Source organism: Scomber japonicus, chromosome 21 (genome assembly GCF_027409825.1).
Source record: "Scomber japonicus isolate fScoJap1 chromosome 21, fScoJap1.pri, whole genome shotgun sequence".
In the NCBI taxonomy this organism is placed as follows: Eukaryota; Metazoa; Chordata; class Actinopteri; order Scombriformes; family Scombridae; genus Scomber; species Scomber japonicus.
The window spans coordinates 11,109,312-11,125,959 of NC_070598.1; the positions used below are offsets into that span (position 1 = coordinate 11,109,312).

Consider the following 16,648-nt stretch of genomic DNA (forward strand, 5'->3'; position numbering starts at 1 on the left):
GAATTGCAATGTGTCAAATATTATTTCCACTAAAACATTATAAAATATTTAAGAATAGTTGTGCCAAACAACTTTGCACATAAACTCAAAAATAAAACATTTTTATTGGTGACTTTGGGCTCATTTAGTTTTTTATGTCAGTCAGTATGACACAATGTAGGTATTTTCAAAGAGCCTTTAGTGATTTGTAGACTTCATAGAATAAAGAATAAAACTTTGAGTTAAGTATGTTCTTGTGTCATACGGCTTTCAGAAATATAGAGAAATCTATTAGAAGAGGATAAAACACCATTTACTATGCTGTAGCTGTTGCCCTTGCCATCTGCTCATATAGCCACTGCAGAACACAGCGTGTTCAAGCCTGTTCTTCAGGGCCTGTTGTGTCACAAACTTAGACTAAAGTAGATGAATCAAATCAAGTTTTTTCACAAAATATCATATCTCATTCTTCATCATTGCATAAAGCTAACTATATTCCACAATCTGACTGACATGATCCCTTGGTCTGCTAACTGTCTTCCTATTGTGCCTATTGTGGCTAAGTGCCTGAACATATGAGCGGGTGAAAGCAGACAGAAAGTGGGTGGAAGCATATTTGTCTCCATATGTTAGGCATTATACATCAGCTTCTGCATTGTGTTTGTTCATGCACTCACGCCACCACTTTCAATTACATGGCCCACAAACTAGGCCATTGATCTGCTCACGTTTGCCTGCTAAGGTACGTCAATTTGTTCCTTCTTCTTGCACATTTAGATTGGGTCACTTACATCAGCAGCTGCAAAGAAATTAACTCAATGCACAGATGCACTCCTCCCCCCACTCCTTTAAAAACACATACACATCAGCTATAGACATATACACACCGATATGTTTGCACAATATATGAACCCGGTGAGCATGTTTGCTGACTTTCAAGCAAACAGACAGTGTTTCTTTTCATAAAACCCTGAGCAGGAACAAACACACAGACTATAGTGTCTCCTGGGTGGTTCCTAATTGGGAATAACACTGCCTGCAGGACGAATGCTTGTCTCAGTTTGTTGTGTTGATCAGATAACTCGATCACATATTAGCTGGTTGCCGTACGCTGGGAGCAGTTTGAGTGTGGCTCAGAAGTAGGTTATGACACATTTGGATTCATGCTGGTGTCTGGTGGGCCCCTCTGTATGGAAAGGGACTTAAACAAGAGATAGCTTGCAGACAAAGTGCTGATAAAAAGCAGACTGTGTGTGTGTGTGTGTGTGTGTGTATGCGTGCGTGCGTGCGTGTGCGTGCATGTGTGCGAGTTTGCACATGTTTGCGCGTGCTCATGTCAGAAAGACATTTTGACTGACACCTGTTAGTAAATGAGTTTCTTGTAAATATCGTCTTTTACAACGCTCCCTACGCTCTCTCACATACATTTACATTCACTCTTTGACCACTCCATGGTAGCATTGGACCTTTTAGCCTGAGGGTGAGGGGCTAGTCACTCTCTGTCCTGGAATGCAGTTGACTTTCTAAATCCCCACCAGTCTATCCTGGGGCTGTGGGGCAGGGCCTATCTCAAGCCCCCTTTTCCACGTGAGCTACGTCTGGAATCTCTAAGCAAGCAGTTAGTGGGTCCACTGCTGGTTCACTCTTTCCCTGTCACCGTGTGTTGATCCCAAAAGTGCAATGGAAGAAGAAATTGCAGATGAAGACAAAGATTGCTCACTCGGGGAAGGTAATAAGCTTTCTGACATGCCACCTGCAAACGTATGCAGTTCCTATGGAGGTTTGAGTTTATTCTGTCTGCTGTGTGTAATTTAGTTAGCAGTGGGGAAACTGTGTTTGGGAGTTAAAAATAGGATTGGAAGTACATGAGACGTGCTGTGGCTCTGAACCTGAGCAGGGTGGGGGTTTGGGCTGGTGGTGTTGGTGCCAATGCTTGTTCATGATGTATTAGCACTTAGTATTTCTCAAAAATTACGTCTGCTTTTTGTGATTACTGATCAAAGCATTTTTTCGCAAAAGATCTGCAGGTGAAAATGAAAAGGGCAAAACTGTTAATTGAAAGAAAGAAAGTGCAATCAAATTTGCATGAGTTGTTCCTCACATTCATCTCCAGTTGTTGCACTAGTTAAATCTGGGAAGCTACTTCTGCCTTAGTCCCAACATGTCTTTGAGAGGAAAACACAAAATTCCTTTTTCATCCGTAGCTCACAGCATGCTTTCAAGCCTTCAAAGAGGAAAAGAAAAGCCATATTAAACCACTCACCAAATAATCACTTGAAATATCCTCTTTCAAGAGAAGAAGAGCTGAATTCCATAAGAGGTCCTTTATTTTCAGCTGTTACCTTCTGAAAGATACACATTATAGCGCTACCTGCGGGTCTAGAAAACAAGGCAGCATATCAGCTTGCTTTATTGCTTCTTTCCCCTCTGTTTTCACACTTGAGGAGCTCTTTTCTTTTCCTGCCATCTATGTTCAACCCTTTCTTTCCCTTGCTCTTCCCTTGCTCTTCCCCTTCTCTTCTCTTCTCTTCTCTTCTCTTCTCTTCTCTTCTCTTCTCTTCTCTTCTCTTCTCGTCTCTTCTCTTCTCTTCTCTTCTCTTCTCTTCTCTTCTCTTCTCTTCTCTTCTCTTCTCTTCTCATGCAATAGCTTTGAGATTGATGGATTCATTTTGTATTCCCCCGTCCCTGATTGATTTAAGACAAGATAATACTGTGCAAAGATGTTCGTGTGCAAGGAGGTTATCTCTGTTTATCTCCATTTTGCCCTAAAATCAAATATGAATGATTTAATGTCACCTTTTTTTGTTGGAGACAGAATATTTGTAGTGTTTGTTTGCGTGCTTCCATTCTAAAATGTCACTCTACTGTAGCTATTAGGTTGTAAACACACTCCCGAAAGGGGTTGTACAATCCTGGAAAACTTGCCAGGACTTGTGTTCTGTGGGAGCACAGCTGTGTCACTGAATCATCACAAACAGGAAAAGACATATCCTCCTAATATTTTTAATCAAAACCTCACCCCTGAAGTCAGTTTATTGCATTTAGCAGTTTCTGCTTAAAGTCAGTATTATGCAAGGCCCTGGACTGTAACAGATTCTCTTAATATCATTTCTAAGTTTCTCCATTTTTGTCTTCCAGCATCACAGTAATGGATATTCTTGGCTTTTTTAAAGGAAAGGAGACTGAGCAGCTGTTTTAATTCTTCTTCTAATTATTTTCATCACCAATATTGTGTGTCACATTAGATTGTGGATTTATTGCTGAAATATAAAACAGCATGAATATGTAATGAACCAGTCTGACTGCATATCAGAACATATTTATTTCAGCATGGCTTCTGACTTTTTTTTCTGCTTTCTTGCAAAGATAGATAAGTTTACATCCTTATGGGTTTTTTTGTTTATGGTGTGTTTAATATGCTCTGACATGCCCTCTTCATGACCTATGGAAGGATAGCATACATGCATACACTCAGTGTTGATGCCAAAACATCAGCACAGCACATTTTGACCCCTTGTTTCTATGTCCCCTCTGTCCCTTCAGAGCAGACCAAAAGCAACCTGAAGGTAACCTCCCCAGAGGACGCAGAGCACATAAGTCGCAGACAGGCCTCCCCAAATGGGACAGCTGCTTTGAGAGGAGACACCAAAGGCAGCCGAACTGTCCCCCGAAGGCACACCTTAGGGGGAGCCCGCAGTTCCCGAGAGATCCTGGCTATGCAGCCCCCGGACATGGACAAGAAGAGGGAGGCCTTCCTGGAGCATCTGAAGCAGAAATACCCCCACCATGCCTCTGCAATCATGGGCCACCAGGAAAGGCTGCGGGAGCAGGTCAGTGGGTTGAAAGACACGTGGATTTGGAATGTTGTTGTTTGGTCGGGCACATATAGCTTTGAAAGATTTGAATTTTCAGTCAGAAATCAGTATATTAACAATGGATAAAATGACCAAGTGTAATGTAAAAGGAGTTGCTTATATGAACTCAAAGAGAATTATCCCCCGACTCTGCAGTTCCCTTCACCCTACGTTTTAGTGTCTTTCAGCACATTGTTTTGGTCTTCTAGTCCACATTCTGTTTTCAGCACAAGGAAGCTGTTTTTGGTTCATTGTTTCATAAAAGGTCTGTACACTACCTGCCCAGCACCAAATGGCAGACAAAGTTAGCAGCTAGCTGGTGAACATAATGGAGCATTTAGCAGCTAAAAAGCCAGATATTTCCTTCTGGAGTTGATGTGGACAGAGCTAAAAGGAGAGTGAATATTATTTATATTTGTCAGATGGACAGAAACAGAACTCAACAACAAATACAACAAATGAATGCTAAAGTTGCCTCATGTCCAGTGGATATGTAAATAAGCAATTGTTTGCTAAGACATCCATCATAGCAACTTTATGTTGTGATTATAGCTGGTTTCTATTAAAGCTGCTATTTTCACTAAAATCACATAAAATGGTTTAAATTCAAATAGATTCAAAAAAGAGACCTGACAGCAGAGAATACATGATAAATAACAAGGTATACTAAAATGATGGATTTATATATGAACTTGTCTGTGCTCTTGTCCAGTCCTTATTTTTCCAGCCATTACAGGTATTTTTATTTTCCTCTGCAGACTGAGGCAACAGTGCAAAACTATTTTCTCTTTTTGCCGCAGGTTGAATGTGAAGTCTATCCTATAAATCTGCCTGTCACATTTCCCTCCCACAGCTGCTGTGAGAATATAAGGTGGTGAAGAAGTAGAAAACATGTGAGCCACAAACAGTTTGAATTGGACATACCCTCCAAAGCATGTTTTATTTTAATCACTGTAATTAGACTTGCATATAACTTGAGGCTGATTTGTATATTCCAGGCTGTAGTATGATGTATAAAGTATACATTTCCTTGTGTTGTTTGGGAACTTTTACAGATTATAAAGTCTCCTCGTGCCTCAGCTTTTTGAAGTCAAGGGAGTTGATGGGGGAGGGTGATGCTCAGGAACTTTAGAGGTGGACATTTGGCTCACCTGGTCATTGTCTGTTTTGGTTGTGCTGGGTCAGAGAAGACAAAAGGGAGGGGCAAGCTGGCTTTGTAGCCAAAACAATTGAGGTAATGGTGAGATTGGCACCGAGCCACAGGGGAGCTCGAGGCAATGATACAAGGCATTGTGCAAGAGGGATTTTGTGTGCTGTTTTCAGTGCAGCCCACACAGCCTGCCCACATGCAAAGTAAACCCTTTTCAGGAGGTGTTGTTTCAACTCACTGCACTGATCATGAACTCTGTAGATTTGCATAGGGAATATCAGACAGCAGGGAAGCTGGGCTTGTGTTACTCCAATCAACTTGTTGTCTGTGTGTGTGTATGTATGTGTGTGTGTGTGTGTGTGTGTGTGTGTGTGTGTATGTGTATGTGTGTGTGTGTGTGTGTGTGTGTGTGTGTGCGTGCGTGCGTGTGTGCGTGCATGCGCGTGTTTTGGAGGGTTACATGTATGTTTTTGTATCCATCAATTCAAAATCAACAGAGGATTAAAAAATTAGCGTGCATCTCTTAGCCTATTATCCAGAGCCAGGATAAATAGAGTTGTAAAAATAAGGTAGTTAGACAGGTAAATTCAGCTTGTACTGGGGTGGAGTCAGAGTTGCTATAGTGACTCATGATGTCACCGCTGGAGGGGCTCAGTTTACTTGTAGATGCCTGCTGGAGCGAACTGGCTGGCTGTGGGAGAGCTAAGCACAGCCGAGCCGTGTTTGTGCGAGTGCAGCAGCACCTCTCTGCAGAACAGGCGATGGATCAGAAGATTGTTTGGAGGCACGGATCACTGTGCGTGAATCCCGCAGAGGAATAAAAGTAAACTTTTTACACTGGCAGGAATACACTTGTCAGATCTGTGACTCCAGCCCGGTCTGAGGCAATAAAGGTAGGCTACCTAACCATATGCCAACATTTTGTATTTCTGTTAGGCAGTCAGAAGCTTCCCGGTCATTCATAACAGCATTGTGAGTGCTACTACTTCAATTATTGCGCTTAAGCTTAACTGCGCTGTGTCTGCACTGCACAACAGTGGGCTGGCAGGTGCTGCAAACTTCCCGAGAGACGAATGCAAAAGTTTTCAACCGAGTTTTATCAGAAAAAAAACGAGCGAAAAAGTCTTTGAACGTAACTTATATCTCTTTACTGTGATGTTAAGTGAGATAGACGCCTTGAAGCTGTCATTCATCTCAAACATACGGTCACCTGAAGCTCCCCATCATTTTAACGAGATGGCAATTATGTAGCCGTAATCGCAAAGCGAATTGTCTAGTGAAATAAAGAAGGATTGTATTATAACAACATGCTATATCTTGTATGGTTATCACAGCGGTGAAGATTACAGAGGCAATATAGTTATAAGACTAACTGTTATGGTGTTACTGCTACCGTATTACTGTTGTTGTTATTACTGCTACTGCGCGGTTTTGTATTGGTATAATTTAAGAATTAGGGAAGTAGGTCAGTATTAATGCAAAGTTGACTTAAATGTGTGTCGTTTTAGTACTTATACAGATCCACAGTTACCTTTACAATCTTACTTTTGCGGTTTTCCATATTGCATTTGCACTGTCTCTTTCTTGGCATGTGATCAAATGTGCACATAGATATTGATTCATGTCAATTGACTCCAGAAGTGGGCTTGTTTCTCTCATGAGACTTCATTACATTGCTGGTAATGTGTTCAGGATTGGCAGATTTGTTTAGCAGCATTCCTAAAGTGTGTCGTTGCTGGTTATACACACACTGTTACTGGATATTAATAATAATAAGAAAGATGATTATCTTTTGCCTTTGTGTGAAGATGTATAGAAAATAATGTTTTGGGTGATTCCAGGGTCATGGAGAATTTAGTTTGGAACTTACTCTCTTTATTAACAGAGTATGATCCGCTAGTGCTTTTTTGTTGGTAGGCTTACTTTAAAAGATGATGTTTTATTCCACCTTGTTTGTGCTGAAACACTGAATGAGATGAGAGATAAAGTGGTCTGTTGATGTTGATTAATAGTTTGTTTGAAATTACAGTTTTAAATTGATTTTTGAATGAAACTCCTCATATTTTATTCAGATGTTGGAGATGGGAATTGAGTGCTGATTGCTTTTTATCATGTAAGGGAAGAAGATACAAGATACTGTCACAAGGCAGACCTGTTTGAGCATGAATTTCTTGCACTAAATGCAGCACTGTTGATTGAAGACCAAATTTGTCATAATCTAATTCAGAATGCCAAGAGGGATGCAATCATTCAACGCTAATATAAACCGCAGAAAATTAAAACAAAACAAAACAAATATGGCAAGATTATTGAAGCATTTGTCATTTGGTGTCCCAAGGATTTATAATTATTCTGCCTTGAGGGAAAACAGTAAGAAAACAAGTCACCTTTTCACACAACAGTATCACTGTGAAATCTGTGACAGATAGTATGAGAGAGTAAATAAAACTTTCTACTGTTGTCACGTCAACGTAAAAGTGCCGACCATACAGGAAAAGCAAGTGGCAACAGTGCATTCTTCAGAGGTGAGAAAAAAAGTGTCTCCAGAGGTCTGAGTTACAAAGGCGGAGGCTTATCAAGGTCAAGCGGAGGTTGGGAAGATGATATCGCTTTAGTCAGAAGAGTGGATGACCCCTCTCCACCCAGCATGACTGCACAAACACTCCGACACACAAAGACACACACTGAGTGACTTATTTCTCTCCCTCACTCTCTGTGATCCTTAAACCGGCGACAAAAGCGAGTGGTTTAATTTCCTCTGCTCCTCATCAGGCCTGCAAAGACCTGGATCCCACCCAAGGGAGATGAGATAACATCCCATTGGCCTGACCGCCACCCATCCTTTCTGCTCTCACCCCTCTCTGTCCAGGGGCTTTGACGAGCATAAACTGAACCGCTTGACCGATCACAAACACACATACACATACCAAACTCCTTCCTTCTGCCTGTGTGTCAGTGTCTGTGCGTGATGAGCTGTGACTTGCTAGGCCAGTGGTTTTTCTACAGAGGCGAGCGGCCATGTTAGGACAGCTGTCTGCTGCCATGGGCACCAAACAGTCAGGTCTGCCTCCCCCCCCAAGCTGTGATAATCCACTGGCTGATGAGAACACAGATTATAGTAGCAATTTGAGTATCTGGAGGGGTGAATTATCTGTCTGTGCAGTTTGTTAACAGGTGCTCATGGTGTAGTGTTTCTACAGTATACAGTTTAGTGTGTAAGTGGGTGAGGATTTGACGGAAAAAGGTGAAGTCAGCTGTTTTAATTTTAGCAATGTAAGACAATATACTGTAAGTGCTGCTACTACAAAAATGCTAATGTCAATCAAAACTGACACAGCAACATATACATGTAACATAACAAGTTCAATACCAAATTGTTGGAGTAGCCCTTTAACAAAGGGTGTTTTTTTTTCTAGCTTAAAATTTGATAATTCCTTATTTTGTCACAAATATTTGACATTATTGAGAAATAATGAAGTAACACTCTCTGACATTAACCTTTTAGATTACATTAACCAAAAAAAGTAACAAATCTTTGAGGCTGTTGCAATGCAGTACATTATTAATTACATGGACGCTAGCCTGCATTTAGAACTGCTTTCTGACAGTTATTTATTAACTGGTTTATGGCTGTTTGATGTTTAAATGATGGCACACATGGTGAGCGTGCTGCTGTTTTTGTGTTATTAAAAGTTCTTTTAATCTGAAGGCATCTCAAAATGCAATGCTACTGATGCACTTAGTTGTGTGTGAGTGTGTGAGTGTGTGTGCGATGGTAGGCATTGTTTTTAGAGGCTGCACAAGCAAATCTCGTCGTGCTGTTTAACTGCATAATGACAATAAAGTTGATTCTGATTCTGAACTAAAATATGTTTGATTTCACTTTTCCTCTTCACTTACACATGAACTATAATAGATAACTGTCTTGTCATACATCATGGTTACTATTGGCAGCGTTAAATTATGACTTCCCCCCCTGTAGGAATGTAACTCCTTAAAATTGCAGTAATATTTTGGGTATAAACAGACAGCTAAAGAGATCTTTATTTGCTCTAAGTGAGTGTGTTGTTGTCAGCAGGAGCAAACTTTGCCAACAAACAAAGGCAAGAGACGTTTTATAACTGTTGTTATCAAAAATCTAAATGTTGCTAGATGTTGTGATGACCTTTATTTCTTTATCCATTAAAGTCCAATTTTATCAACATTTTTTTGCCTGCCAGGGTTAGATCTTAAGCACAAAGTTATAAAGCTGCAGAGAAAGGAAACATAATAACAATGATCTTTTTACTTTATGATCCTGGTCTTAAATAAAATTCACTGCTTTTCAAAAAAGACTGATGCCATGTCAACCCCTAAATGCTTAATGGGAGTAAAGACATTGGGCAAAGCCTTGAAAAAGATCACACACGAAGGATCGTGTTTCAGGAAGTCCTAGTAGTCGGGCAGCAAGTCAAAAGCAGCACAGTGAATGAACTTTGAAAATGTTGCATTTATTAACAACTAACTAACATCAATAAGATGACACAGAGCACCATGACACCAATTCATGTTGAACAAAGCTACATAAATAGTTTTTATTTGTCATTATAGACAGTAAATGTACTGTAAACTCTCCCTCTGAGCCTTTTTGATGCATGGTAACAATTGGCCAGTCCTCCACATACTTCTCTCTGTGGGCTCCTGGCCCTGCTACACTCTTACTCCAAAGGAACCAAGGTCGGCTAGATAGCACTGGCTGTGAGCATGCATCAACTCCCTGCAAGAAATCTGATCAGAGAAAAAAAGAACAGGAGGGAGTTATGGGGGAGTATCCTTCCTGTTTTTAACTGAACTGCAGAAAATACATTCAGTCTAATCATTCATTGTCCTACTGTGTAAAGGGTATCACAAGAGTTAGTTGAGATCTGGCACTATAAGTGCATGTGTAAATAACATTTATAACCAAATGATGTATTCTTACAAAACCCTTCTTTGTTGTAATTTTTATTGCACCTTGTGTCTGAAGTCACACAATCAGACACTGTGTGCAGCAGGTATGCAGCAAAACATCTGTTTCTAATCATCAGACCTCTTCCACCAACCATCAGGAGCAGGACCTGGGCTGGTCTTAATGGCATCTGCCACCTCTGCATGAAATGACACTTTGAGAGCTACCTCAAGTAACACAAACACGAACCACAAGGTTAATGACAGGCATGCGTTGACCTGCCAGTTAACGAGGGTTATATGGTGGGGGTTTGGGTTTTAGGGGTGCAGCACCCCAACGGAGAGGACAAGTGGTCTGTGGAGTGGCGCCAATGCTGTGTCTAATCCTGAGTGTGGAGGGGGGGTTAAGCTGCTCTGACAGAAGGCCCTGATGGACCTGCCTCTGATCACCACTGATAATGAGTCAAGCTAGACAGAATTTTACACACTGTCTCAAACGCAGTGCCAGTGTGCTAATCAGACCAGCTAATCAGGTCTGAGCTCTTTTCAGAGCACTGTTCTGTAGCATAACAGAGTTGTATTAGCCCAAGCTTAAGTTAACAACAGAAGTCGGAGTTATCTTCTGTTATATTGTTGCTGCTCAAGCCTAACGGGCAGGTCATGGTTATGAGAATCCTAGAACGTTTTCATGACAGATTTGCAGAGAATGGAGGGGAAATGGCAGGGACCTCTTAAACCTTAAGACCTCACATTCCTTTAGGTACAATTAAGGCCATTTGTCAATACAGCAGTTGCAGCCTGAGGAACTTCTTCTTTGACATTTAGTGTCATCTTGTCTCTCAAAACTACTAATCAGCTGGACTGTACAAATTGAGATGGCAGGCAATAACTTTCTTCGTGAAAAACAGTTTTTACTTCACCAGCATTTATAGATTCACTGAGCAGTTTCTTTACCAATTAAGATGGGAAGGAGAATAGTTGCACAGAATCTTCAGGTCTTTGCATGTCTATGTGCTTTGGCATGAATAATGGCTGTTGTTGTTGATGATGTAGTGTTATAAAGGGCCGCACCAGCACAATACATGGATGAAAAAAGCACCTCTGATCTTTTAATTTATTAATATTTAGGCCAGAAATTATGTACAGTATATACACGATGACAAACAATGCAATAAAACAGTGAGTTTTTACAGAGGCTGCCAACAAATAACATGACCTGCCTTCAGTCTACAGTTATGGTAGCCAGATGCAAAATCTTTCATGTTGATGGATTGCCATTACTGACACAGCTGTTAATATCTTTGATATATATGCAGTAAGATTCCAAGCTTTATGACCCTCAGAACCAAATGCGTTGCAAGCAAGAGGGGTGTTTGCCCTTGTTTTCTCTATCTGTACCTTTGCTTTGCAAGTCTCTGCATGCAGACCAACATCTGGACTCCACCTTGGGCCAAAGGTATGAACCTAACTTCAAAAGGCAAAGCAGACACAGGGGCGCACTAGGATGGTTTCACCACTGACAGGACCAGATCCAAGCATCTGTCTCAAACCTTATTTTGATCTCCTGGGCTTTATTTCCAGTTGGCTCTTCTCAGGGCAGGGAAAGGGGTGGAGTGTGGGTGTGGGATGGAGAAGCATGGCGGCAACTTGGCATAAAGTTAGCAGAGTTGGTTTTCTAAATGTTTAAAATACTTCTTCAGCCAATAAAAAAAGACTGAATCTTTTTCTTTTAATAAACAAGATGACATAGATGATGATGGGGAACATCTGGAAATATGTGTAAGTATACAATGGAAAAGTATATATTTCAGGCATCAGCAGCTAATGGGATTGGTAATAAATTAGACTATTTGACAGAAATAGAGCATGTGCTTCAGTTCATCATAGCGCCTCATAGTCAGGTTGACACCATAATCTACCTCAACTATGGCTCATGTTTTACATATACAATTATTTACATTGTATAAGCAACTCAGCTCTCTCTATGTTTTGTTTGGATTGTGGTTTAACACTTACAATGTTAACACTCAGTGTTAACACTCAGCTAACAAAACAAGTCAGTCATATGCCTGAAGCACAGTGCAGGGGAAACATAGTGATATAGCACCTTAAGCGTCAATTGGTGCTGTTGTTTGTCCTCAGTGGGAGTGCCACAAGTTATTATACATGGTGGATTGTAACGTCACTGAACTGAGTGGTCATGGCTGTGTGTACGAGTAGTTTCTTATTGTGTCTCTGAGGTCAATAACAGGTCACTTAGGTCACAAGTGGATAATGAGTGTTCTGCAAGTTGCTACAACCGGTGAGAGGAAACAATAGTGGACAATGATTTTTTGTTAGTATGACAATAAGCACAGAAAAGTCATATTTATCTTTAAGGCATAAATTAAACTGCAGTGTTTTCATGACAGTGATGTGCAGTGGATGAACTAAAACACAGAAACACTGGATGCAGTTCTGTCAAGCCTGATGAAAATATCAGGATATTACTGATTATCTGACTTTTCTCCACAGTCACAGACACACAGAGAAACTCTCCTCTGGGAGAGCGGGTATAATAAATCTTACGATCACTGGAGGAGTGTATTTGGTCCTCAGTGACTTGTTAATTAGGCATGAATAGCAAAGCCATTATCAGGGCTAGTTTCATGGGACAAAAAGGAGACTTGACACTTAACAAAATACTGTGATTTAAAACCAGCTAGGGTTTTAGAATGGATGAAGGTGCAAAAATTCAACTGATCTCTGGCACTGCTAGAGTTATGTGCCTTTGATCATATTACTAGTGTCTATGTGTGAGTATACTGTATGTGTGTGTAACATTGTGTAGAGGATGCAGGACTCAGATTTCTCTAGAGAGAAGAAAGTCCTTTTTGTCTTTGTGACCCCGGGCAGCCACACACACATCCACACATTCTCAGCTCAAATTAGACCTGGAAGGTCCTTTATTTTACCACCAGAGAGATCTCCGTAGACAGGAGAGGTTCATGTGGGGACGTGTCAAATAAGTGACCTCTCTGAAATGTGTCTGTGTATAATATGAATGGGTGTGCTCTTTATGCCTGTGTGTGTGTGAGTTAAACAAACATTTATTGTTATTCTGGGATACTGCAAATGTTAAGGGATTAAAATGTGTCTTGCCCTTGATGAAGAGATATTTTGTTTATAAAGAGCAAGTCTGGACAGATCATGGCTCTATAGCCCCATCAGCAAATACTTTGCATAAAGGAGACAGTGAGGGAGTCAAGTCAGTTTTATTTTATTTTATCTTATGTTAGCTTTATTTATATAGCACTAAATCATAACAGAAGTAATCTCAGGGTACTTTTCATATAGAGCAAGACTAGACCATACTCTTTACAATATTATTTAGAGACTCAATATTCCCCCATTAGCAAGACTTGGCAGAAGTGGCAAGGAAAAACTCCCTTTTAATGGAAAGAAACCTTGAGCAGAACCGGGCTCTCGGTGGGCAGCCATCTGCCTCCACCGATAGAGAGGACAGAGGGTGGGGGTTGGAGGGGCATATTGCATTGAAAGTTCAAGATGTAGCAGGATCACAGAGACAGTGGGTGGCTTGCAATCACAGATACAGATTCCACAGCTCCAGAGGCAAAAATATCTGCAGAGGGCAACAGTAAGAGCGATTAGGGAGACGAGAAAGCACAAAACTACAGAAGAGAGAAGGTGCAGAGTAAGTAACATGCTTTAATGGGACATGAATGCATACAGATGGAGAGGAGGAGAGAGGAGCTCAGTGCATCATGGGAAGTCCCCCTGCAGCCTAGGCCTATTGCAGCATAACTAGGGGATGGTTCAGGGCAAGCCTGAGCCAGCCCTAACTATAAGCTTTATCAAAAAAGAGTTTTAAGCCTACTCTTAAACATTGAGAGAGTGACTGCCTCCTGAACTGAAACTGGAAGATGTTTCCACAGTAGAGAAGACTGATAGCTGAAACCACTTCTACTTTTAGAGACTCTAGGAACCATATGTAAGCCTGCATTCTGGGAGCACCATGTTCTAATGGTTTAATAGGGTGCTATGAGCTCTTTAAGATATAATGGTGCCTGGCCATGAAGGGCTTTGTAGGTGAGGAGAAGGATTTTAAATTCTGTTCTGGATTTTACAAGGAGCCAGTAGAGTGAAGCTTAAACAGGATAAATATAATTGTGTTTCCTATTTCTTGTCAGTACACGTGCAGCTGCATTCTGGATAAGCTGTGGCAACCTGATAATAAGGAACTGCAATAACTGAGCCATTGATTTCTTTTTTCTTTTTGAGACAGAATCAGCCTGGTTTGGCAGTGTAGGTTGGTGAAAAAAAAATTGTGTTATGTGGAAGTTAAAGGAGTCATCAGGAGAAGCTATAGGCCTACTATTAGATTGTATGTTTTCTGAGGTGTTTAGAGCCAAGCACAATAACTAAAGTTTTGTCTGAGTTTAATCGGAGAAATTGCGGTGTGGATTCTTTTAGGGTAACATATTCTTCATGACAGTCAGGTTTCAGTAAGAAAAAATAAACCAATATGATATAGTCTGATATTAGATTGGTTACCAATACAGGTCACTGCAAACCAAATTTCCCCTCGAGGGACAATAAAGCTCTGAACTGAACTGAACTGAACTGAGGTTAAGATGAGATCAGATGAGGTCTACTGTCTAAGAGTTCACATTTAATTCTCCTAATTTATTGTACTGTTGCACTGCTGGTGTTAATTTTTGTTAGATTCGTATATGTAACTCCTCTTCTGTTTACTTTTAATTTATTTAATTTAAGAGGTCATAGTGCAGACACAGTCTCTATGGATTTTTGGGTGGGTAACTGTTCTAATGGAAGTGCTGAGGAGCAGAGAAGCATATACTGTAGGGCAGCAACTCTGTCTCCTGGTCTTAATGCTTGGTTGTCATGGTTTTGGTGTGGGAGGGAGAGGCAGACAGAGTTTATGTGTACACACTAATACTGCAGGTGCATGCAAATTGTTGCATGCAAGACTAGTTAATGATCTGCCAGTCTTTGTGTAAGTCTGGATCTGTCATCTTATATAACACCTAGACTTGACTGCATGTCAGCAACCACAAAACATTGCGTTGTCAATAAAACAGTGTACAGTATACTAAGCAACACCTATTGCATTTCCTGTTTGCCAGGCTTTGCCTATGTACTGTTATTTGGCTTAGTGTATGTGTGTGTGTCCATTCATTTGGATGGGTATTTGTGCGTATTATGGCGAGAGCCTGCTGAGTATATCTTATAGGCCCTCAATATCCCTGAGGGTAGACTGGGGTCTTATCTCCCCGGGACACAAGTGTCATCTCTCTGTCTTCAGCCACCAGCCTCAGGGCAGTGAGATGGAAGCTGAGATATGATGTAGGGATTAGTGTTGAATCTACCGTTTTAAGATTAAATTAATTTTTTGACACCAAATGGAAACTTTGAAGAGTTTTATAAAGGTAGTAGGGATCTGATACTGCTGGAATCATCTGCAAGTAGGGAAATATTTGAACGTTGTGATTCATGCAGACATCCCTCGCTGTCAAAGGCAATCTCTATCTCACACACAGCCACACACTCAGTGCATACACACACATACAAATAATGACTTTCCCCTGCTGTCCACCAGGTGTGAGTTGTGTGTATTTGTGTTGTGCTGTTGAATAGTTAGGGGTGTGGAGCAGTGTCTGCATTGGATAGGGGGCAGGAGGGGGGGCATCCGCTGTGAGGTAGAGCAAAAAGGGAAGAGAGCAGGATAGGGCAGTTGCACAGAGCAAGTGCTACAAGGGCTGAAATAACACTGGAGGAGGAGACACCGTTTCCCTTTGACCAGGGAGTTTCCAGTCTCAAATAGAAGCCACTGGTGGATGGATATCACGACAAGTTAATATGGTAAATGCTGCATTTATACTTTTTTAAGATAATTTAGAACAATATTATCCTTTAGAGTGTTTTAAATTTTGATTGCACATGGTTGAGTTGGTGAACCTGGCATGCCAGAACCAGCTTTGGAAGGTGTTCTCTAACTCCCTTTGGTTGATATATCTGATGGTTACACAAAGTTGACTTTTGTAACCTTGCTCATTCAGGGGCGGGGTGATGTCTGCTGGTGATAACCGTCACTAATTCATGTATGCGTGAGTGGTTGAAATCAATTGGTCGGTGTAGCTCAGTTGTTCGAAATGTCACAAGTGGCGGAAGAGATAGTCATCTTGCCTCCACTGTGCACTGGGTCAACAACAGGCACAGTATTGTCTCTGCTGTTGATTAAGCACTTCTGAATGACAGATCTGCTTGATTATATTTTACTTGCCAATGTCATCTTTTATTAATGAGGCTGGAATAGCGCTGGGTATCATTTTGTTCACAGATTTCTAGCATGATCATTTGATAACAAACTTGTAGATAAGGGATCTTGAACTCCCACAACTTGTACCACTGCTATTGTCAAATGACATTCAATGATATTCAACTTTGACTGTGGATACTATAAAGTCATCTCCTTTTAACACACCAATTAACAAGCAAGCCCATCTCTGAAAGGTCATCTGGGGATTTGGATGAAGGGATTAGAGCAGGAATGCATCAGAGGAGGGAGGGAGAGAGGGATGTAGTAGCAATGAATGGGAATGGATGACTAGGGGATTTCGGTATGTCATTAAGGCTGGGGGAGACAATGGATGATGGTCTGTCCACAGACAGCATACGGACTGAGTGCTGACTGGTTGATTGACAGTAGCTTTAATGT

General features: G+C 41.0%; 1 protein-coding gene across 1 annotated transcript in view; it reads left to right on the plus strand.

Annotated features, from left to right (window-relative positions):
* Window positions 1–16,648, plus strand: part of si:ch211-285f17.1 (sickle tail protein homolog) — a 108,908-nt gene that overhangs the window by 59,114 nt on the left and 33,146 nt on the right. The window contains exon 2 of the mRNA XM_053342424.1: window positions 3,523–3,809. Coding sequence (XP_053198399.1) covers window positions 3,523–3,809 — 287 coding nt within the window. The remainder of the gene's footprint in view (window positions 1–3,522; window positions 3,810–16,648) is intronic.